Source organism: Rattus rattus, chromosome 10 (assembly GCF_011064425.1).
Source record: "Rattus rattus isolate New Zealand chromosome 10, Rrattus_CSIRO_v1, whole genome shotgun sequence".
NCBI classification, from domain to species: domain Eukaryota; kingdom Metazoa; phylum Chordata; class Mammalia; order Rodentia; family Muridae; genus Rattus; species Rattus rattus.
Window position 1 is genome coordinate 30233958 of NC_046163.1, and position 26068 is coordinate 30260025.

General features: G+C 39.8%; 1 protein-coding gene across 1 annotated transcript in view; it reads right to left on the minus strand.

Annotated features, from left to right (window-relative positions):
* Hmcn1 (hemicentin 1) overlaps positions 1-26068 on the minus strand; it is a 442192-nt gene that overhangs the window by 227491 nt on the left and 188633 nt on the right. Inside the window, 2 exon segments of the mRNA XM_032915428.1 lie at positions 18818-19093; positions 23028-23149. Of these exon segments, the coding sequence (XP_032771319.1) occupies positions 18818-19093; positions 23028-23149 (398 nt within the window).

Consider the following 26068-nt stretch of genomic DNA (forward strand, 5'->3'; position numbering starts at 1 on the left):
TGCTGCCTGGGGTCATGAAATAAATCTGCGGGTAACATAGAGATGGGATGACTTCATCCTGTGAGAGGTGAGAAATTTACCATTGCCCCGGGAAAGACTATTCCTGCACATGATAAGAAAATCAGAAAGGGCAAGAGAAAACACAGGGAAGCAAACCTGGCTGCCCACCAAGAAACACTTGAATAAAGATGGTCAAAATGAGTCAGCCTTTAATTAGGTTAATAAGGATGTAACACCTCTAGCTACAATGGATTTAATTGTTAATTTTTAAATGCATGAGGGAAGAATTCCCATTTTAGTAAAGGGATGGAGATAGGGCAAGAGCATGACATAGAAGAATCCTAATTTAACTCTTCAGTGCAAATGGCCTTATTTACCCCCACACAAACCCAATCCACGTCGCCTTGTTTATAAAGTTAACCACATTTTAATAGGGAAAATGCATTAAAGCTGGATGTAGAAGCCGAAGTCTAGTTTTAGGTCTTGAGGATATGTGACTGATTTTTAGTTGAGGTTTTCATCATAATTTCACAGCCATCACTCACTTTCCCACCACCATGACCCCATCAGCGCCATCGTCATACACAGAAGCAAACTATTAGCCAAAGCAATGGTACCATGATGGTGGAATAAGGAAATACTATGTTTTATTTCTAAGTTATTTAAAAAAATATATACATTTTAAGAAATAATGTCTCACCAATGATTCTAAATAATTAAATACATACACATTTGATTCATTCAAACAGTTTTAAGTCTTGGGTGCCTTATGAACTATTGAAACAAATTATACAGGTCCAAGAAAACAATCATCACACCTACTAAAATCATCAAATTAAAAACAAATATCATCACCCCTTGGCAATTGCCAGGATCATCTAGGAGGCGTCTGTCCTAACTGCTGCAAATGGTTTATTGTTCTTGAGCCACTGGCTGGAAAATTTCAAAGACCACACCAAAGTACTTTCTCTTCAAGAAGACTTAATCATCAATGACAAATTAGTCAGATAACGGTAATACTTTTCTTTAAAGGGAGGGTATGTTTTTTTAAGGTTTTATTTAATATATATGAGTACACTGTAGCTGTCTTCGGACACACCAGAAGAGGGCGTCAGATCCCATTACAGATGGTTGTGAGCCACCATGTGGTTGCTGGGAATTGAACTCAGGACCTTTGGAAGAGCAGTCGGAGCTCTTAACCACTGGGCCATCTCTCCAGCCCAATGCTAATACTTTTAACCTAAGCAGTTATTCACAATATTTACCACCATGGGCACACAGAGAAAGCTTGGCAAATTTCTGTATGTTTTCACGTACTTTCACTCAACATCCATTTCTTGAGAGCATACTGTGTTTCAAACACTTTGTGCTGTCAAGGATCTCACGAATATAAATGTGTTGTTTTGTTTTTAGGCTGCATTTCTTTCTAGTCAATTTGCTGAAATAGGAAGGCAGGCTGAACTTTGTGAACGGATGAAATAATAAAACTTAGAATAGTTCAATAATTTACCCAAGATGCTTGAAATGTAGAGCTGAGAGTAACCTTGGGTCTTGCTGATTCCATGTTGTCTATACTTGAACAGAAGTAACACCTCCTACTACAGAGGGTTATGCTGGGACAGCTACATTTGTAGACATAAAACGGAACAACTCCTAGCACTTAGACGCTGGGTAACTATTGCCTTATATGTTAACTGTCCGTTATTTGCCAAAGTATAACAGAAATAAGTACTACAGAATTTTAAATGTCCTCTGTATGTATACTAGGAAATGATAGCCATTATTCTAATATTCTATTTAGATTGTCCAGCTAGTTACAAGGAATGCTTATGAAACTTCTTATGAAACTTAGGACCGTCTCTTGATACTTAAAATTTATTATTGTTTTAAGTAGGAACCTAAAATTCTCTTTCTGCTTTACTGACAGGAAAGAAACATGCTAATACCTACGTCCCCTGGAGCGTGTTAAAGTAGCTACAATGGTGCGAGGAGCATGTGTTCATGTTCATGCAAACCTCATACTCAGGACCTGAGAGGTACTTAATCCGTCACCTCAGAAAGCATCCTTTTAATTGCACTGTTGTCTCTGGTGACATGGACTAATTAATGACAGATATTTGCCCTTCCTTAATATTATAGAAAACGTACAGATCCACCTAATGTTGCTACAGAAACAGAATGGAGGAACACTGGAGTCTTTGGTCCTCTGGTTTCCACGTGGTAGCAAGTGGCCCTGCGGCTGTAACTAGGCACTGCATCTGTGTGGATGAAAGCAGGCCTCCTGTGTTTTCTCGAGCAGTGAGCATCCTCCTTGTGGGGAGGGAGGGGCAGCTAAAATGCTCACTATTCTTGTTGACCCAAAAAACTGGGAGACTGTTTCAAACAAGACTTTAAAACGAACATTGCACAGGTAAATAGAGCTTGCCACCACTTATTCTAACTTCTAAACTTGACCGGCACAAGCATTTATAGGTCTAACAGCTACTGAATCACACTAAATGTTTTTTTTTAAATCATTTTAGCTTGGTGTAAAACTTCACAAAACTCGAATGTCATATGCAAACGAATTCAAACAATACCGAAAAATAACAGCTTCATAATTTTTTTTTTTGTGAAAGAATTACCAGATTAGAAGTTTGGGTTTTACATGTGTGCAGTAATGTGCTGGCATGTGTTACAACTGGAAAAGAAAACACTTACATAGTGAAATCTAAAACTGGGGATGTGACTCAAAGAAACCACTGGAAGCTAAAAAAACATGAAAGGTCAGGTGAGGGACCCAAGAGACGAAGGGGAAGACCTACATTCAACCCAGCCATTCAATTGATCTATGTTGTTGGAAATATAGCTGATTTATTGTGTTCCTGAATCTACTTTTCATTGTGGGTGATACGTGTCATGAGCGTGTTAAGTAATCTATGAGATGCTCATGAACAAGGCTACATGAGAAACTGGAAAATAATTAGCATTGAATTCCTAAAACTGATTTCTACTCTATTGTACAACTATAAAATGGGTTTTGCAGAAGTTTCTCCTTCTTCTAAACAACTGTATTTGTCATAGAAGAGGCTAACTTCAAAACATTACATAATGACTACCATTCATTGAGTTCTGAGAACTATGATTAGTTGTTCTATCCCAGCCTGAAAAACATCTATCTACCTACTGATTTAGGTCGCTCGGTTTCTGCAAAACATGTTGACATTGTTCTCAAACGAATTACTTCCATTTCTGATTAGCAGAGCAATCCCCCTGGTGCTGGTGATGACTGATGTGCATGAAGCTTGCACAATGAAAATGACATAATCTCAGTAAGAACGATTTATACGCTCACTCCCCGAACTTGCCTTTAATCTGCAACTAGGAGAAATGGCAGAGGAATATATTTCAATATTTCAAAGTTCCCCCTTGCTAACTAGTGAAGTTCCATGAGTGGCCAAGTATTCCTTCCAAAGAACCAAGGATGACAACCGAAAAACAATCAATCAACCATACAAACCAACAAGCAACAGCAATGGAATCAGCTGTCTGGAAAATCTGAAATCCAAGTTAAACAATCCCAGGCTCGCCTAACAGTACCCACCTGGAGTCCTAGTACTCCAGGCAGAGGCAGGAGAATTGCAGGTTTGAAGACAGCTTGAGCTACAGAGCAAGACACTGTATTAAAAAAGTAAGCTTTCCAAGTGGTATGTCATCAATGGAAATACAAAGACCTGCTTATAACTTCTGCCAGATGGAAATTATTTCCTAAATGACAATAATCCAAGAGAATTTGAGTCATAGTTTCTTAATGTGGCAATTGAGATAAGCTTCCTGAAATGCCTTTGCTGTGTCTGCCTTTATTCTCTCCACTAAGAGTAACATCCATTCTATCCAATATGGTAGCCAAAATCCCCATCACCACCAACTCCCTCACAAACTCATGACCTTTCTCATTCATTATTACCCTTACAGATATATACATATAAATATAAAAATACAATTTACTGAGTCCATTTAGTTGCTTGCATGTATATGTTTTTAGGGATGATCACTTGGTACTGGGTAAGCAACTACAGGGGTTCATTCTCAGGGAAGAGTAATTTGCCCAGATACAGGCAGAAGTACTAATCTCAGAAGGCAGCTAATCTGTAGACTTACCAGTAGGTGGCGCACCAGCAGCAAACCACAGAGGCAAGGAGCTAGATAAAAACAGATAGATGCTGGATTTGCCAAAAATAGAAATTAAAAAAAAAAAAAAAATCCACCCTTAAATGCCAATGTGATTGTGAAATTCAGCTATTAAGAGAAGGGTGATAGCCCAGCGGCTGACTCAGACAGATACAGACACCCACAGCCAAACAGTGGATGGAGCTTGGGGATTCTTATGGAAGAATGGGAGGAAGGACTGTGGGTCCCAAGGGGGATAGGAACGCCACAGGAAGACCAATGGAGTCAACTGTCCTTGACCCTTGGGGTTCTCAGAGACTGAACCACCAAAGAATATACACGGACTGGACCTAGGCCTCCCTATACAAATGGAGCAGATGTGCAGCTTGGTCTTCATGTGGGTCCCAAACAACTGAAACTGGGGCTATCCCAAAACCCGATGCCTGTCCATGGGCTGTGTCTTCTAGTTGGGCTGCCTGGTCTGGCCTCAGTGGGAGAAGATGCACCTAGCCTCACAGAGACTTGTGCCAGAGTGGGGGTGGGGTGGGAGGGAAGGATACCCAGAAGAGGCCCCACCCTCTCAAGGGAGAAGAAGTGTGGGGAGGGGGAAAGAATTGTGGGAGGGGATGACAGGGAGGAGGCAGTGAGTGGGATGTAAAGTGAATAAGTAAAAAAGATAAGTTTTTAAAAAAGAGAGAAGGGCAATAGTTTCAGGGACATTTAATGATAAAATAAGACTAGCTTTCATGTTAGTCATAGAATCGTAATGGCAAAAACTACAAATTATACAAAAAAGTCTACTTTTATATTATCCGGTGCTATATTTTGTTTACAGCTTTGATATTCATTTTAACTAAGTCTTTACAGTTATTTACATGCTAATGTTTTGACTTACTACTATTTTTTTCCTAACCAAAAACATCACTCCTTTATTTAGGCATTGTTTGGGACCTGATCACTCAAAATATGTCAAATAAAAAACCATGATGAATAAGGGGGATTTAATTTTAAGAAAATTTGCTCTAACCTGTAAAGTTTTCGAATAAATGGTAACTATCAATAACTATTACCAGGCCTTTTCTTCAGTGGTGGTTTTACAACAATTTCTCTAAATCAAGGAATTTCCAAATAAGGCAGAAAGGCCAAATTTGAGATTTATATTTTCATTTGGCTTTTAAACAGCAGCAAGTAAAAATGTTCATTATTGTTTTGTGGCAATATTAGGGGACTGAGGCTTTATAAAGGTGCCCGGTGCCTCTAAAACGTCTCTTGGTAGCATCTTGAACTATCAAAAGTCAGTTAGTACATAAAGGGACCACTTCCTAGAAGCACACAACAGTCATAGAACCAAACACGACTCCCTTGGACTTTTGAAGGAACCATTGGAATCTAACGGCCAATTTTGTTGGTGGCCAAATCACTCGCTCCCTTGCTCACCATATGAGGGAAGCAGCCACCAGGCAGTGGAAGAGCTTCTGCCATGGAAGTCTAGTGTGAAGTCACAGCCTCCCGTGCTCTCATTGCATTTCTCCCTCCCTCCCTTTATCACAACCACAACTTTCACCCGGCCCTTCTATTCCGATACAGCAGACAGACCATGCCTGGAACCTTTTCCTTCCTTCAGCAACTTAATCCTGACAGCCCCACTCAGCTGGTTTCCCAGTGGGTGCCTTGTCATTTCACTGAGGCAATGCCGGAAACTCTCAAACCTAAGTGATTCCTCCCCTTCTATAAGAAAGGGGCTACTGCTGGCTGGAGGGAACAGAGGCAGGTGGATCTCTGTGAGTTTATGCCAGCCATGTCTATGTAGCAAGACCCTGTCTCCAAAATGAATAAATAAATTATCTAATTAAGCAAATGAAGAAGGCTACAGAGGATGGGAGAACCACCTTGAGAATGGTTTTCTTTGTTGCACTGGGCACCCTCAAGCTCCCATTTCTGAATTCCTCCTTCCTTGACCAGGCACCTGCCTCCACTTGGAAAAGCTCTCTGACCACCTGAGCTGACTTACTTTTCGTGGAATCCCAACTCCTGAAAGAAGCCCTTCTTAATCTACCCAGCATTCCAAGAGGCTTTAGGATGCTTTGATGTAGTCAATCCCCATTCTTGTAAATATTCATTTTAATGCCTTTATTACATTATGGTCATCATTTTGCTATTGTGGTTTTTTGTTTGTTTGTCTTATTTTGTTTGTTTGTTTTGTTTTCATTGTTTTAGGGGCTGAGAATGGAGCAAGAAGAAAGGCCTGGTGTATACCGTCACGTGATCTACAACCCAGCGTACAACCAGCTTGCATTCCACTTTGGATGAATTGGATGCTGTTTTCTTCAATTATATGTTTACAGCAAGGGATACATTGCCAGATAGTTAATTCTTGGTACATAAATTTATGAATAAATAATCATAGAAACAGATAACCAAATAAAAACCATCACTAAGTCAATCCAAGGTTAACAGTAGCCCCTTCTCACATTGGGCTGAGAAGCTCACAGAACTCAGAGAACCAACTTATGTGCTGACACGCAGGTGCTCAGGCACCTAGAGGCTCAGGAGCCTCTCAAAGGTCTTAAGCTAATTGCTCAGGCAGTCTTCGTTAATAAAATAGTAAATGCAGAACGTCTCTTCTTTATCACGCTTATCAGAATTACCTAATCAGTGATTGGAAAACAACTAAACAGTATTTATTAGTCTTACTTAATCACTATTTTTAAGTGAAAGTACCTTGCTGACTTCTGAAGTCGTGTTAGCAAACTACTGAGCCCCCAGGAAGTGGTCACGGGGACCTTCTTACATATACTTGGTTGGTCAGAAGTGTCAGACTTTGACAATTGCCTCACATCTGAGGTGACTGCACCTTCTGGAAATGACATCAACCTGTGTATCCACTGCTAACCAGAAGTAGCAGCAGCAGCAGCACTCAACATATTGATGTCTGAAAAGCTGGGGATCTGGTTGGTGGGAATAGAAAAACCCTAAGTACTTGGTGTCAAAAGTGCTGTGACTGGAAACGGACTGTGATGAACACAGTCTGCGAGGATTAGATGGTACATGCTTTTCCCAATGCGTTTCTAGTTCCATTACTTAGTTACTTGAGTAAGTCTCAACTGCTCCGTCTCTCTCTACCTGTCTCATTGCACTGAGGACAAAGCTAGCTTTCTCCAACATCGTTCCTGCTAACTCTCTCATTTGGGTTTGTGCTAATGTTCATTTTCCATGGTACCTCTTTGCTGAAAATTCAGATGTTCATTGTTTACAGCCTCTTTAAAACATTTTTTTAGATACTTGAATATCTACTAAGCCATACAAGTCCTCTCCACTTTACAATCTAAATAAATCTACTTCTTAAGCTTTTCCTTGTAAGTTCTATTTAAAGACACTTTACTATTTCTGTCTTTCAAGTTTTAGAGAGATAATTCCTTCCATCTAGAATTAAAGTCCCCGAACATGTTTGCAGAGCAAAGACGCCTCAGATGAAAGGCAATAGAACGGGAGGCATATGCTAGCTGTTACCATTTCAATGCACGGAGTTGGAATGTGTTGAAACAGAAACATGATCTATGGAGACAGTAGACCGAGTTTAGCAGATACATTGAATGTTAAACTTTTATTACGAGAAAACTAATTCCGTTATCTACTGAAATGCTGCATTTGCTCCTTTTGTTAGATTTCATTTCTGGCTCAGGAAGGATTTAAGGCAGCTTAGTCTACAGTTTAATATGTAAAATTCTATAACTTTAAAATTTTCAAATATAAGTATTTGCACATTGAATTGTTTCCTAGCACCCTTATACACAATTCTCTATTAAAGACATTTAAAAATATATAGAACAATTCCTGACACTTTGTAGATATAAGATAAATTTTTAAATATGCTGTCTAGATACACGTATTCTTACCTGAACACTACATGAGGTTATAACTCAACTCAAGAAATTTTTAAATGCCTTTTTATAATGAATCCCATGGTGTTTTTTTTTTTAAGGATTCAGAGAAGAAAAGTATGCAGACTTAAGGAAAGAATTTCTAAATGGTGAGTGAGTGCGCTGGTTTGAATGAGAATGGCCCCATAGAAGCATATGTTTGAATACTTAGTCCGCAGTTGGTGGGACTGTTCAGGAAAGATTAGAAGGTGTGGCCTCGATGGAGAACCTGTCATGGAAGCAGACTTTGGGGCCATCCCCAGTGCTAGCTAACTTTCTCCGTTTCTCTCTGTCTCTCTGTCTCTTTCTCCCTCCCTCCTTTCCTCTCTCTCTCTCTCTCTGTCTCTCTCTCTGCTTCCTGCCTATAACCAAGATATGGGAGCATCCACTGTGACAGCATGCACAAGACCTGCACAGATTTAAACCAAACAAAGTCCCAGCACTGAGAACAGAAACTGAACACAGAAGGTCCCACACCTAACCAAGAAGCTATTTGTTATCAATTCCTTTGGGAAAGGAAAAACCCAGTTTCTCTAACGGAGTATCATTGGATATGTCAACCACACTCCAGAGCAGATCTCACGCCTTAAAACTAACTAGCTAACATAAAATGGACTCAATGGTTGTGTGTGTGTGTGTGTGTGTGTGTGTGTGTGTGTGTGTGTGTTTATTTTTCCTTTTTCTGGTTTTAAGAAGGTGGTTGAAGGAGCAAAAGAAAATGAAGTTGGGTGGGTAGGGAGGATGGGAGGATCTGTGAAGAGTTGGGAAGAGGAAAGAATATGATAAAAATATACTGTATAAAAATTAACAAAAAATAAGATGTGGGCTCTCAGTGGTCCCTGATGCAGCCAGCTGTTCCTCCATCATGGATTTGAACCTCTGACACCATAAGCCCAATTAAGTGCTTTCTTTTCTAAGTTGCCTTGGTCATTGTATTTTATCACAACTATAGAAACCTAAGACAACTGCTACTTTAGGATACTAAATTTTATATTAGCCAGAGTTATCAGCATAACAGCTTTTTGCTAGTAGAAAAGTAAGCTTTACCCAAATTTGAATTCAGGGGTGCCTTATGACATTCCCTTCCAGTAGTAGCTATGCTTTTTAACAAAGTCAAAAGAAAAGTCAAGGAGGAAGAATGCCTATTGTTCTAAGAAAACAGCAGTGAAGGGGGGCAGGCTTGGAGCCTCCTATAATCCAAGCATTCTAGAGACTGACTGAGGAATTTTAAAACACTGTCGAAAACAAACATATAAATAAATGAAAAAACCCACTGAGAAATACAGGTAATAGAGAGCAGTCATTAGCACCCAGAAGCACAGTGATAACATGCAGGAATTATTTGAAAGGTGTAACTTTAAAGTTCATTGATTATAGAACAGAGAGAAAACTCAGCCATAATACTTGGTCCTAAGTATGACAACTTCAAAATGACAAGAGAAATAAAAACCATAGGATATGGAGAACATTAAGTTAGTTCATCAGAAGCAGCACCATAGAGAGATGCTCTATGCCTGGCCTTATTTTTATACCTACATCAAGCTAGTCCACATTAGTATATTCATTTTCAAAAGCAATAATGTTACAGCCTGAATGGACAGTGTCTCCATTATCTATACATGGGAAGTCACCTTCAACAGCTCAGGACACAGTGGCAAATTTTTTTGTCATACCTTTAAATCGGAGCAAACTGTTGTTGCCCACAAATAAAGTTTAAGAAAAATTATCTTCAATATGACAAACTGCTTAAACCTAAACTTTTTATTAAGAAAAATAACACTAAATCCTCATTTTATATTTTGTACTCTCATTGACACAAATAAAGACACAGTAAGCAGTACTCCTCCATGGCCTCTGCATTAGCTCCTGCCTCCAGCTTCCTGTTTGGGTTCCTGTAGTTCCGTCCTTCAGTGATAAACAGTGATATGGAAGTGTAAGATGAATGAACCATTTCCTCCCCACGTTGGTTTTGGTCATGCTGTTTGTCCATAGCAATAGTAACCCCAAGTAAGACACATCCTAAAGCTTCTCTGATGGATTGGTAATGAGCCTGGGAAGTGTTGCTAAGAGAAAGTCAGGAGGCTGTTATATCTCACATGCCGTATTTTGATTTATCGTTCTTTAAAAAAATATTTTGGGCACTGAACTGTCATTTTGAGTAAATTATTTTAAGAAGGCGTTGGGGTTGGTATTTTTCCTCAACTCTGAAACATTTTCATACCAGCCGTTTACAAGATAGACAAATTAACCAGATCATAAATTCTTAGATTCTGCTTTTCCTTCCCAAAGTACATGTATCTTTTCCATTATTGAGCCAGCCGGATGCAATTCTTAGCTGCAAACAGCAGAAAACATCATGGGCTAACTATTAAAAAAAAAAAATCATCACAAATACATTTTCTTGTTTATTGTTTTTTAAAGATCAAAAATTTTAATAACAAATTGAAAACAAGAAAGACAAAGTAACTTAGCCAGTCAACACTTGGATCGATAGTGAAGGGCCACTGGGACACTGGTTTCTGATATCACTGAGTTTTGCATCCCGCAATGTTGCTTAGAATAAAAGCAAAGGTCAACATCCCCACTGGGACACATGAATCTATGTGGCCTGCTCAGGGGCCTGGAATGTAATATCTAATCTCACTTGTTTTCTACTTCCCGTCAAGATAAAAAGTGATTCCTCCTCAACTTAATGGAAGTATTCTGACCCTAAGGGACATGCATGAAAAATACACAGGGCATTATCTTCTAGCCTGCCACGCATTTGATAAGCCTGATGTCGTTCGTGTGTTCTTGATCCCTCCCATTACAATGTACTGACAGAGTGTGCGTGGTTGTGGGATTTTGCTTCACACCAGCAGCAGATCTCAGGCAGACTGTGTCTAGACCAAGCTCTTCCTTCCTTGCTTTGTTTGAATTGATCATTCTGGGCCCGGCTCACAACAGGACAGTTTTCTTTAACTCCTCTCACTGTTTCCTTGGGTTCAGTTGATGATGCTTCTTCAACAGATGCAAATCTTAGGTGGAATTCCCACTTTAAGACCACTAACCAAAGAGAACACGTGGAGGGACCCATGGCTACAGCCACTTATGTAGCAGAGGATGGCATTATGTGGCATCGTTAGGAGGAGAAGCCCTTGGTCCTGTGAAGATTTGTTTCCCCAATGTAGGGGAATGCCAGGGTATTGAGGTGGGAGGGAGAACACTCTCATAGAAGCAGGGAGAGGAGGGGTGGAAGAGGGGGGAACCAGGAAAGGGGAAAACATTTGAAATGTAAAGACATAAAATATCCAATAAAAAATATTGTTATCCAAGTACTAAATATCTCACTGCTCTTACATTGTTTTCAACCTCATCCCCTAAATCCATAATTTTATTTTCATGTAGTAGTGGCGCCTCTAAGTCATGTTTTCCACTACATTATTTTATCTTCTTTTTTGACCATTTGCTTTTTGAAACAGGGTCTTTCTACATAGCCATGGTTGTTATAGAACTCACTATGTAGACCAGGCTGGCTTCGTACTCACAGAGATCTACCTACCTCTGCCTCCTGAATACTGGGATTAAAGAGATGTACCATGACACCTGGCCAGGTCATCTCCCTTTTAAATTAAAACATAAATCTTCATTCCTCTTTATGCGGTACATTATGGCAATCTAATGCGTATATACAATATATAATAGTCAAATCAGTCTAAGAAGTGCTTCAATCTCTTCTAACATCAATAATTTTCTATATTGGGAGTTTCATACTCATAATTTTTTAAATGCATCATAAATCATTTCAATGGACAGTAATTCCACCATGTTTACTCTGGTAGCCTCGCTAGACCTCATTTCTTCTTCCCATGCTCACACACGACACCACTCTTCCCATTTCCTAATAAGCACTGTTAAATTATAGTTTATTTATATAATATTAGCTAATTATGAGAGTGACCCAGTGCCACAAATAAGTGAAAATATTCTCCCTGTGTTTGACTCATTTCACTTAACGTAGTGGCTTCTAGCTCCAACAGGTCACTACAAATAATGGACTTCACCTTTTTGATGGCTAAATAATAGCCCAGTGTGTGTCTGAATGACACATGTTCCTTACCCATTCATCCCTCACACGACATCTGGGTTGACTCCATATTTTAGCTGTTGTAAGTGCGCAGTAAACATGGAGTCTTTTTATGGAGTAATGGTCTTATTTCCATGGAACATACATTCATTAGCGGAATTACTGGGTCCCACAACATTCTACTTTTAATTTTTGGAGGAATCCCAATATTGTCTTTCAGATGGCCATACTAATTTATATTTCCACCAACGGTCCATGAGAGATCTCTTTGCCCCATCCTGGTAAAAATGTGTAAATTTTTATCTATTTGATGAGAGTTGTTCTAACTGTAGACACAATGAGATGCTGTGTCACTGTAGTTTTGATTTGCATCTCCTGGTGATTAATGAACTTCAGCATTTCTTTATGTGCTTGGTGATCATTTACGTTTATTCTTCTGAGAAATGCCCATTTACCTCTTAGCATCTTTTTTAATTGCATTAGATGTTTTGGGAGTGAGGTATTTGTTTCTGGTTTTGTTGTTGTTTGAGTGTTTGTTTGTTTGTTTGGTAGGATGCTTTTTGTTATTCTCTTTTGTATTACTATCTTTGAATTTCTTATACATTCTGGATAACAATATCTTGTCATATGAGTTGCTTAAAATATTCTGTATGTTATCTTTGAGTTTTATTTCTTTTATACATGTCTCAGTTGATGTAGTCACATTTTGTAGTTTCACCTTGGCTACCTATGTCTTTGTGGCTGTCTATAAACATTGCCTGTTCCACTGCCTTGAAGTGTTTCTCTTTTTGTAATAATTCATACTTTGCTTTAACATTTAGATCTTTGATTTTGAGTTGGTTTCTAAACATAGTGGGAAAAAGGGAACTATTTTTATTCTTCTGCACCTGCACACTTTTGCCAGCACCATTACTGAAGAGACTACCTCTTCTCAATAGCATGTCCTTGCAGCCTTTCTCAAAGATCTACTGTTGGTTTGAAAATGGCTATATGTCTTGGGTCTTATGCCCTTGGTCTTTGTATCTCCTTTTTATGCCAGACTCTGCTATTTTAGTAACTAAAGTCCCATACTATGTTTTGTAGCCAAATATTGTATTAACTCCAGGCTTTGTTTGGTTTTCTGGGGTTTTTGGATCAGAATCACTTTGGATTTTCTGGACCTTTTGTGGTTACATGTGAATTAGGATTTCTTTTCCTATTTCTATGAAGGAAATAATTAGTATTTTGATGAAAATTGCATTGAGTCACAAAATCACATGCACAATATTAATTCTGCTAATCAGTAAACTTGTGATACCTTCCCCTTTTTTGCTGTGCTCTATAAGTAATTTCTTTTATCACTGCTTTCTTATTTTTATTTTGAAGACCTTTCAATTTTTGACTAAATATATTCCTAAATATTTTTGAAGCTCTTGCAAATGGTATATTTCTTAACTTCTTTCTCAACAAGCATTTTGACTTTATTTTCCATCAACCTCAGTCTGAGGGATTTCAAATAAAGAACAAATATTAACTTCAAGAAACCTATTAACATTTACTTTACCCCACACCCTCAGTATTCTGGGATGACTCTGGAGCTCTAGTAACCCAAGTGCTAAATGAACAGATTCAGATGATCTTCCAGTCAAATCTGTGTGAAAATTCATTGAACCCACTTCAAAAGTGACTTCTCTCTAGAAACATTGACAGATCTACTAACAAGAGGCATGCCTTCCATTGCAGAAGATACCTCAAGGAACAGGAAGAAAATAATAATTAGATATAGAGAGAGTATCCTTTATAATCCCACTACAGTTTCTGTTTTCTGCTTTAACAATGCACTAAGTCTTGAGATAGTTATTCTCTAACATATTATCTCTAGAAAGCTATCTAGTGTGGCTATATACTTTAGCCACACTATTACATTGTTTCTAATATCATTACCAAACAGCCAGACCCCATTCTGATGCAATCAGTCTTCCACATCAAAGATCTGGAATTAAATATTCTATGCAGGCAGCAACCAAACCTTTCAACTTCCTGGTGCAAAGATGTCAAGAGGAAGTTGCTCATTACATTAAGACTTTCAGCCAGTCTGAGGGACATAGATGCCAATAATCCTACTCAGAGAGAATTTGTGGAGCAGCTTGGCCTTGTATGGATAGCTCTCAAAAAACGACAGAGTAGTTACTAAATTGCCTTGCTAACATATCCATTTTCAGTAATCGAAACAGTCTACGCAGACTGCTGTCAGTAAGTGTATGTACGAGTATGTGGTATTCATGTAATTTGTATATATGAAAAAATAACATTTAGAACACATCTGAATAAGCTGTAACAAAATTTCACCAATATTATAATCATTATAAGTTCTATTTAAAATACCTTAGCAGAGGTCTGGGAGATAGTTTGGTCAGGAGAGTGCTTATTTTACAAAACTGAGGAGCTAAGCTTGGTCTCTGGAGTCAATGTTAGAAAGTCAGGCCTGGTAGATTGGGCTTGTAATGCCAGCATTGGGAAAGTGGAGAAAGGAAGACACCTGAGGCTCCCTGGGCAGTCAGTGGAACTTGGTGAGTTCCAGACTAGAGAGAGACCCTGGATTGCTTCAATCAATCATCAATCAATCAATCAATCAATCAATCAATGCTGGTGCCAAGAACATAATGAAATCCAAGCTTGCATGGCCTACACATGCATGCACAAATGCATGCACTCATATGCTCACACACATGTGTGCCAATGCATGCATACACAGTCATACAAAAATATGGACTAGTGGACTTTGTGGTAAGACAGCCGACTTAGAAGCTGCTTCCATATAACACAGTGATGAAATGCCAAGAAAAGAAAATGTAATTCTATCCTCCAAAGAGAAAGAAATGAAGAGCTCTGGAAACCCACAAAAGCAGAAAGATCACTGGACATACACGGACCCAGAAGAGCCAAGCAAGCATCAAGAAGACGGTTAGTCTGTCTGCACCCAGGTTCAGCCACACAGAGCCCATGGGGTACAGAAGAAAAGAAGAAGCCTCCCTTAGTGGTGCTGTATCCAGGATGAGCACGCATTAGTTCATGCTTTCCCCAGAAGAGTCACGTGACACCATCCTACTCATAATACAAACCTACAACTCAGTCTTAAAGCCAGTTGCAGGTCTTGCTGAAATAGTGCTTTCTCCAGAGAGATAGATCAACAGAGCCTAGACAGTTTCAATTGCAGTGTATGTACGAGTATGTGGTCCACTCTAGTTTTAAACTGAGCTACCCTGGGGGCTTAAGAACAAGGAACAGTCACAAGTCAGGATGCCTTAGTTTGACATGCTACAGACCCAAAGTGAGAGAGACAACCCTCGGAACCAGTTACAGAGGGCATGAAGGTTAGCCATTGGAAAGATTAAAATGCAGGTGACACGGAACTTAGCACATCCAGGGAAGTGTATACAGAGAAAGTTAATCCCACCTCATTGCAGACTTGAGCAACCAAGAGTAACTAGGGTGTGAGTAAGGGCTCTGCGACACAGGACAGCAGCTGGACTGACCTCTGAAGCCGCCTGCCATTCACTCATGCGGCATTCAAAACCGCCAAGCCTACAAGAAACTGCTTGTTGTCCACAGCCTCATCTCTTCAGTAGTGTGAATAATGCTAAAGACTGGTGCACATGCACTGATCTCAGTAGTGGGGTAGCTCTCCACTCATAATGCTCTTGGAAGGTTTCCTCCATTGGCCACCCCAAGAAGTAGAAACGGGAGAAGCTTACTTAGATGGTGGCAGAGCCTGACCAACCCAGAGGGTGAGAGAGTGGTGAGCAGAAGTCTCAGGTAGACCAAGAAGACTTGGTACTACAGGGAGGCCAGTTCTGACACTGAATATTTGTCCAATACAAGCTCAGCACCATATTTAAATAATAGAAAAGAAGTGTCTGTGCCTGGGGTCGGCGATTTTCTAAGACCCTCCAAAGAAGCCACCCAAGCAATACTTCATACCCCCATTTGTGTTTTCTTCCTTCGTGTTTCTGTGTCTTCTATTTTTATTATTAAACTTGAATACTTTTGCTAATCATATTGTTAAGAAAGATCCCAGAACATGGGAAAGTCTCCCATTCTCATGAAGCAGCAGAACTCTGAAAATGTTTGTATTACTGGAAATGATTTATATATTCAATGAAATTTCAGTCAAATTTCATTAACATTCTTCACACCACCCAGAAAAAGCTGAAGTTCATATAGAGCATAAAAGAGCACAAATCGTCCGAGCGATACTGTGCAGAACAACACTGGGAGCATAGCAACCCCCGATCTCAAACACTCGATAGAACCAGGGTAATAGTCCAAGCTGAGAGTGAATAGAATAGCAGACCCAGAAAAGAACTCTCACAGCTACAGCCCTCATGTAATCTTTGACAAGGCTGTGAAAAGCACACAATGAGAAAATAAGCAGCCAACAAATGTGCTGGGAAACTTGGATATCCACATGTAAATAAATAAAACTGTAGTTTCAAACTTTACAAAAATTAGCTAACATGGATTCACAGCCACAATGCAAAAGATGAAGGTTTGAAAATTCCAGGAGAAAATATTTCAAAATATAATCATGGCCATGAACTTTCTGAAGAGGACCTCAACAGTGCAGAAAATAATTTTAAGAACTGACAAATAAATGATACTATATGAAAATGGGAAACTTATGTGCAACAGAAGAAATTATCAGCCTACAGAATGGGAGAGAATTTTTTCTAACTATATATCAACTGGGGGATTAATATCAAGAATCTATGAAGAACATTGAAATTAAATACAAAAGCAAACATCCAACCAACGATGATGTGCTGAATTGGACAATTCTAAAAGGAAGAACTGCAAACAGTCAATACATACATGGAGAAAGTTTTAAACCTCTTCAGCTATTAGGAAAATGAAAATAGGAAGTGCCCCGAGACACTGGGCCACCCTAGTCAGCATGACTGTCATCAAGAAAACCAATTGCAACAGAGGGAACTTAGGATGTGGAATAAAAGAAATCTTGGTCTCTGCTGATGGGTATACAAGTTTCTACAGCCACTAAGAAAATCAGTAGGCAGGTTCCTCAAGACACTAAAAATAGAACTACCCTGTAACCTAGGTACACACTGCCTGGTCATGAGACCAAAACAATTTAAGTAAGTAAAACACTAATATTCTTACAAACCCATGTTAAGTCCTGTATTCTTCACAATAGCCAAGAAATGTAACCAGCTTAGAGGGTGTTTGGAAATGAGTGGATTTAAAAATAAGTGGTACATAAACTCAATGGAATTTTATTCTTTTATAAAGAAAATGAAATTCTGACATTTACATGGAAAATGAATAGAACTGGAGATTATCATGGGAAAGTAAAATTAGCCAAATTGAAGAATATATGCTGTTATGTTTTTCTCCAACACGTGAGACTAGATTTTGATTACATATATATTACATTTTAACATATATAGTTATTTATATGATAAATATGTGGAGAGAGAGAAAAGAAGAAGGAGAAGGAGGAGGGAGAGGAGGAGGAGGAGGAGGAGGAGACAACTCTGAGAGGGGAAAAAGAGGAAAGAAGAAAGGATAATGGAACACTTAATGTCATGAAAGTAGAGGAAATCTATTTAGTTTAGAAAGGACTGCAAAAGGAAGAAAGGAGGCAGAGAGGGCACTGTGGGGCAAATAAGAACAAAACATAAGGAAATATTTACATACTTACATAACATATACAGCTACATCATATACATATACATATACATGAAAATGTTAAGTAAAACTCAGTTGTTTGAATTCTACCATAATTTGGATCTGCACAAGGTCCTCTACACATACCCTATAGTAGTTGGCTTGGCATTTTTGTAGGACTCCTAACGGTGGGAGTAGGGGTGTCTTTGAAATGTTAGCTTGCTCTTGGGACCCTTTTCCACCTACTGGGTTTCCTTATCCAGCCTTGGTGTGAGGGTTTGTGCCTGGTCTTACTGTATCTCGTTGTTCTGTGTCTGGCTGATGTCCCTGAGAGACCTGCTCTTTTCTGGCAGGAGATGGGCTGGGTAGATATGGATGAGAAGGGAGGTAGGGGAGGGTAAGAGGACTGGAGAGAGGCAAAGCTGAGGTCAAATGGGAGAGATGTTCAAAAATCCTAAATAAAATAGAGATAGGTTCAACTAATGATCCTACCATATGGGTCACTTCAAGTAAATAACTCAAATAAAATATACTAGTAAAACGTATTAAATTAATTTTAAAAGCAAAAACTTAAGTTAGTTATATTATGTCCAGGTATAACATTTAAATGAAGATCAAATCCTTGGAGGCAATTCTGAAAACAATTAAAATTGTATTAAAATCCACTTGAGGAATGTCTAGGACCATACCACCCTGAGCGCCTGGTCTTGTCTGACATCCACATAGACTAGAGAACTTGGAAACATCAAAACATCCAGGGACAATTTATATATTGTCTTAAAATGGACATCTGCAATGACCAAGTCCAGTTACAAGTGCAGTAAAGCCACCTATTTGGAGGGACTTTAATTCCCAGTTTAGAAACTTACAAACAACTGAACATCCCAAGCCTTCTTTCATCCAAAGGCAACGGTTTGGGTAGATGCCATAACTCTGACATAGCACGTTTGTAAGGGGAGATGAGGAAGAAGGAAGGTGGAAGGACACCATTGACCAGAAGTTGCTAGAAGCACCATACCTTGTACTGTCAGGAAAACCGAAGCTGCTGCCGATCCCCCTTCACTGGAAACCACACAACGGTACTCCCCAGCATCACCAATTTTCACACTCCGCAGCTCCAGTGAGAGGTTGGCCAGGGTCCTAATTCTTGCTGAGTCTGCTAGCCGGACGTCCCTGCCACTCCTCTGCCAGGTTAGGTTATAATCCACGGCACTGATGACGAGACACGCCAAAACTGCTCTTTCTCCAGGAGTGACTGTTACATTATTAGGCACTTGAATGATCGGAGGGGGCTCTGTGTGAAATCAGAAGACTCAAATCAATTAACCTACAATTGGTTTGCTTACACATGCGGCTTAAAAATCTCTGCATATATAAATGTACATTGAAACATCTGCCAGGATGTTTCCATATATAACAGAAAGTATTGACTAATGGCTATGCCAATGAGACCCCCCAAATTATCATCTAGTTACATGATACTTTAGAAGGCAACATACCTGTCCATACCAAACTTAGATCTCTAGGTTATACATGTGAGAGTCAACTTGGCTTGGCAAAAGGATGTGACTGGAAGGATTTAGGATTGTGGAACGGAGCAGGGTTTTTCATTTGTTTTGATGAAAGTAGCATTTGTTGGTTGTTAGAAAGAAAGGACGGACACTGAGTGTTTTGAAGAACACAGCAGCCACCAGATGACAGACATGGCTCTAAGTGATGTTATCAGCTTGTTTCCAAGTCCTCCCTAGTTCTAAAACAGGAGTTCTCAACCCACGGGCTGGGATGCCTTTGGCTGCAGTCTATCCAAACACATTTACACTACAATATTAACAGTCGCAAAACTATAGTTATGAACTAGCAACAGAATAATTTTATGGTTGGGGATCACCATAACGTAAAGAACTGTATTAAAGAGTTGTAACATTAGAAAGGTAATAAACCACTGGTCTAAAAGCATACCCTATAATCTTTAGTTAAGATTTTCTTTTACTGGGGCCAAAACGATGTTTCAATGTGAAGAATACCCGTTGCTATTACAGAGGACTGTAATATGTTCCTGACACCCAAACAGAATGGTTCAAAACCATTTGTAACTCCAGTTCCAGGATATCTGATACCTTCTTTTTACCTCCATGGGTCCTAAACATGTAATGTGGTTCAGTAGAGAAACAGGAAAAGCAAAACATATGCATAAACAAAATAAATATCTCTAGTAAATATTTCCTTTCACTGGCATGACACGACAGGATCTCCACGACAGGATCTCTGCTCAGAATCCTACTTCACCCAGAATTCTGGTATGTGTATGGTTTCGTATTAATAAAATTTCAATACACAAAGTTAATATAACTGTGACAATATTAAGCTTAACCTCCAAATATCACTGGGAAAAGAATGTTTTGGACACTTGGTGGTTTTTGTCATTGTCATATCTATTTATAATTGACAAATGTTTTTAATACCCACTTGGTATTATAGATGCAAATTTAAATGCCCATTTTCTGCTTAACAGAATCAACAATCAACATTACAAAGGAACCCGAAATTCTTGAACATGTCAACTACAACAGTGGTTAAAAAAAAAAAAAAAGTGAGGAAACTTGTTGGCAGAAGTTCAGCTCTTCTTCGGGGTCTATCAGATGCTCTGTGACTTAACCATAACAACTATTGTGTCACGAGAATATCACTATTCTGTAATGCTCACTTCCTAATACTTTATAAAAATATGAGACCTGGCTGGGTAGTAAATCAGCACTTGACTCCAAGCTTAGGATACACAGTGACATCACGGTGGCCAAGCTGGGACCTTACCCTGGGCAAAGGGAAACTGAGAAGTAGATGGAGGTTAATGGCTACAGTGCTAAGTAAATAGCTATCCTTGAACGAAATGCCCACTTGAACTTGCTTTGGTAGCACATACACTAAAATTGGAAGGACAGAGTTGTCCACTCTTTAAAATGCCAAGGAGCCCTTGTCTGTTACTCCTGCACTGAAAGCCCCTGGCATAACATTGATGCTTTCTGACTTCTTTAATGGCTGACTAGAGGGAAGAATTCCTGGAAACCAGCTTGGGAAAGAGCCAGCTCCCTGGTTATGCCACTGACCGGCTGACACAGAGGAGTACAGATAGAGCATGCACAGCAGAGGTGGGAGGAAGCTACTGGCATCATCGATCCAACTTTGTAAGTCCGTTCTCGCTTTCTTACTAGCATCTCCCAGTTACTTAACAAGAGGCCTGAAATAACTTAGTGAAGCCTCTCTACCTCCTGTCCTTCTCCTAATTAATATTGCTGGGAAGAACACTCAAGTACTCGAGTGTTTGCTTTCCCAGAAGCTGAGGAATGTTGACACAATTCCAGGGCTTTTCATAATTTCTGGAGATCGAAAAAAATAAATAGTTTGTGATGTATGTCAACTTGCTTAACTTATTTCAGAAGACAATCTTTATTTTCCTAAGAAGAAGAGAATACAAATAGTTTGGCTGAAAGAACACGCCTGCCTGATTTACGTGCCTCTCTTTCCAAGTTCTTTCTTGGACACAACAAATCCTAGGATTCAAAACCATCATCTAATTAAAACGTTTCTTTTGTCTTAAATTATCTCAGGAAAATACACACTGAAAGGGAACACAGGCACTGTTCAGTTTCAGCAGTCATAACCTGAGAGGGTGAGACCAGGATGCCAGGATACTGTCAAGTACAGAACAACGGAAGGCAGGCATAGAACAATTCAGTTAACGTGAAGTTTTGGGGCTGTGTATTTAGCTCAGGGGGGCAGAGGGGTTGCTTAGAGCTTGTCTATGTGAGAACCTGGGTTTGATCCCCAGTACATTGAAGTATCCAAAAATTATAACTGTATAATTTTGTATACTGAGTAGGTGGTTTGAACCTGATCTTTGAATATATGTCACAGCCTCCTTTCCCTAATTATTCTGGGAAATTAAAGGACAACACTTTTATGAAATTAAAGGACAATACTTTTATGAACATATCTTATATTAATGTACTGTGCCTCCCACCTACTTACAGGAATTTACTGTCTGAATGCAAAATAATGGGTATCACGTGGGTCCTTCTTTACATGGCAGTCTACCTGATAAGGCTCTGTGTTTCAAGACAATTGCTTAGACTCATCATGGTCTTCAATTTGGAGATCAGAATCTCTTCATAAAACTACTGTAATTGTTAAACATGAAAGAAAGAAAAATTTACTCCTTTTGTTATCTTCAGCCTTGACCAGTTCTTTAAACCATCTTTTCTCTAAGGGGAATTGTTAGGTAGTTACTGAAGTTGTTTGGATGACAGTATGTCCCAGGCTTACATATTGGAACCTTTCATCTAGAGTTGGCAGTCCTGCTTTGGGAGGCTTAGGAAGTCTGGCCCCATGGAAGGAAGTATGCCATTGTAGGGGATCTCTGAGAATTAAAAGACCCCTGCCATTTCAAGTTTGCCCTCTGTTGTACGCTTACAAGCTCAAGATGTGAGCTTCCTGCTCTGCCACTATGCATGTCACATAAGGCCTCCCAACCATGAACCTCTGGAACTAGAAGCCCAAATAAACTATGGTGGTAACAACAGCAACATTAGTGGTATCAGTAGACTGGAAAGCTGGCTAAGTGGTTAGGAGCATGCACCCACATTGGGCAGCTCACAAATGCTTGTAACTCTATCTCCAAGGGATCTGATGCCCATGGCTTACTCTGTGGGTACTAACACATAGATATACAGCCCCCATAGTAAAACTAAAATCTTAAATGGTCAAATGGGAAATTGTCTGTCAAGTACTTCTCCATTCCAAGCTCCCTTCTAAGCACCATGCATGTATCACAAACATTGCTCAGTCTCCATAGGATAGAGAGACTCTATTATTGTTATTGTCCTTTTAGAGTTAGGGACGTAATGCATCGATGAGCCCTTAAAGAATGACAGAGGAACTGGGTGGGAGAGGGGACGGGGAGGGGAATGGGGCAAGGGAGGACCCAGTGTAGGGAGAGCTCTGGGGAGAGAAGGGCCAGGAGAGAAAAATTAAAATCAATTTTTAAAAGGTGAGGGAGAGACTGGCACAGGGAGAGGCACAAAGGCTGACTGGGGGTGAGGTGATGTCTGAGTTCATTGTAGTAAAGTAGATAGACAGTCAAAAAAACGATCATGAGGAGAACTGTGTAAACTCAGAGCCCATCAGCATCTCGTTTCCATGGGTACAGTCATAGGCAGGTGGCAGTTAGTTACCTGATACATCAAAAAATGTCTGCGCCCGTCCAGTTCCTGCGCTGTTCATAGCAATACACTCATAGAAGCCCTCGTCAGACAACGTCACCTTTGTGAAATCCCAGGGCACACTGGCAGATTCTCTGGGGTCAAGAAAAGGGAGAGCTTTTAGTGTCTATCAAGCAAGAGAAAAATGAAATCAATAATAAGCAATCTGCTTTGAAGGATTTGTTCCAATGAATAATGCAAAAAAAAAGTAGGCTGGGAAAACTGCAGATTAAATGTTAACTTAAAGCCATACACTTTCATATCTTAAACGGAGTTCTGCTCCTCTATTCTGGACAAAAATACACGGGACAATACGTTGTAAGAATGCAAATTTATCTTTAGGACTTTTTTTGTGGCTATATAAAAACATACTTCAGTTGACAACCACCGATGAAATTTCTCTTCCCCTACACTTCCCACTTTGGAGGTGAGAATCATGCTCAATGCAACGAAAGAAGGGAATTTGCAAATGTGAAGGTAAGACACCCACTTTTTAACTCAAAGAAAATATATTTTCCTTAACTTTCTTATATAAGTTCTACCTGGAGTTATATATTTTATCCAATTTAACCTATACATATAATAAGCAATGTGAAATTGAAAAAATGCATTAATTTTGTACACAAACTCATGCATCCAACTGTCTAACTCATTCACTGCCGAACGTCTCATTTTCTGGTATAGTCTAAAAAGATATATACTGAATTATTCCTTTAAGAAGTTCACAGTGTACAAAAGAGGGCCTTATTCTTTTAAAATACAGTTAAAATATAAATATTATATATTTCCTATTTTTTCATGTATTACTATTCCTAATCTTTTCAGGGGGACATATAGTAAAGAAGACCTCCTCATATTTGAGACACCTCTCACTGACTTCTGATTTTAGTTTAGGTTCCACATCTCTCTTTAGTCAGACACAACTCAAGAAAGCAACCATGAATAGCTTACTGAGTTCAGATTTCATGGTCAGCCCTGACAGGATTTGGAAGAGTAGGTTAAGCATAGGTTCCTATCATCAAGAAAGTGAGTGCATAAGTAGATATTGTTCTAGATATCGTAGTAGCTCAGGATACTTCTGCTAGTCTCCTGTCCATTCTATGTGAACTGGGCCTGTTCTGTTGGCTCCAGAAGTAATCAGTATCCCGTAACTCTTCACTGCCTGGGACACTCAGGCTGGGTCTCGAACCCTCTAAGGCAGGGCACTAAGCACAAGTGTGCAATGCCCTTCCCTAGGGGGTACCATCAATCACAGCAAGGTAAAAGTTTGGAAAGTGTGGGTCTCAGGCTTTCTTTGCAATGCCTGTCTCAAAGCTGAACACAGATGAGGATCCATCAAACCTTGGGTTCATGGAAACTTTCGAACAGGAAACGAAGTCATCTAGATTCAAGTGCTTCCTTTTTAAAAGAAAACGAATGGCAATTCCTTTGTCTGAGGATGCATAATCAGTTTACACAGCACTATTTAAGAGCTTCTAGGAGAAGGAAAAATAATATTTGAGACAGGGTCTTACTATGTAGCTCAAACCAGGCTCAAACTTCTAATCCTCCTGCCTCGGCCTATCAAGTGCTGGGATTAAAGGCACGTGCAACACCTCTGGTTTAGTCATTCTTTTCTATTGTAGCCTTCTCTGTTGACATAGGCATCCTAATACGACAACAAAGAAAGGGTTCCCAGAGGTAGACTTTAGAACAGGACAAAGAGGCAGTCCAGAAGACGTACACCCTGCTAATGCAAATTGACTTCTCTCTCACATCCCCTGACGGTCAAAGTGGCTGACAGAAAGGAGGATTAATTCCCATGTTTCATATTACTGGGAATCTACGGCAGAGGCATGTGAGCGAACTGGGATTAGAGCATCAGTCTATCATCACTTACGGCTTAATACACGTCAGCAAGGCCTGTCTCATCTCAGGGCCACGGCGGTGGAAACATGAGAAAAAGGATTTTTGTGGCTTACCTCCCAGGAATTGTGTGGAATCGATGAGTTAATGTTTATAAAGAATCTCAAGTGTCTTTGAAAAAACTGTCACTATTTAAACAGGAAGCAGAGTTATTTTATTTCATCGGCTAGTTATGTGCCTCCATCATCTGCTCTCCCGTTCTGTTATGCGGCCGGTTATAAAACAGGCAGCTAAGTAAATCATCGAGACGTACTATGGACGGAGCAGGCAGCTATGCAGGAATGGAAAACCCTGTAGATATGATTCACTTTCCAGCCACAAGCACTGCTGAAGATGAATCTCCATAAAGAGATTATGTAAACTAAGACTGTCAGATAGTTCTCATCCTTATGGAGCTATATTCCTATCACTCCAGCTGTGTGAAAGACGGCTGAAGTAATCCTTAGAGGTTTTGGACTCCCAAGTCTGGTCGGGTTTTGTGGTAACTCAAAAGACAATGTGCTTTCCAGAAATCATTCTTCCAGGGTTTTCTTAAGATGTAGCTAATCGTGTTCAATCAGGTTACTTGCATTTGTCAATAAAATGTCACTGAACTTTAGAAGAAAGAGTTGGCACCTGCTAGGCTACTCCTCACTTCGACTGCTCTGTGCCTTAGTCCATGTGCTCCTGGTGAACCATGGTAATCGACTCTCTGCGCACGGTGAACTCCTAAACACTGTGTCCTGTCCTCCTCTCATGGCTCACAGGGATCCACACACAGTGGCCTCATTTCTGCCTTCCTGTTCCTGCCCAGTCCCCTGGCCTGTGTGCCTCTTCGCTTACTAGTGTGTGAGATTTCCCAGGATATGTGATCTACCACCTGGCTCACCACGGTTAGGGGTCAAAGGCCTCTCACCCCCTTTGGTGGTGGCGATGGTTGTTCTTTTGGTTGGTTGCTTGCTTGGTTAGCTTTTTAATATAGGGTTTCTCTGTGTAGCCCTGGCTGTCCTGGAACTCATTCTGTAGACCAGGGTGACCTCGAACTCAGAGATCCATCCGCTTTGGCCTTCCAAGTACTGGGATTAAAGATGTGTGTCAGCGTATCCAGCTTCTCATGCAGTTTTAAATTT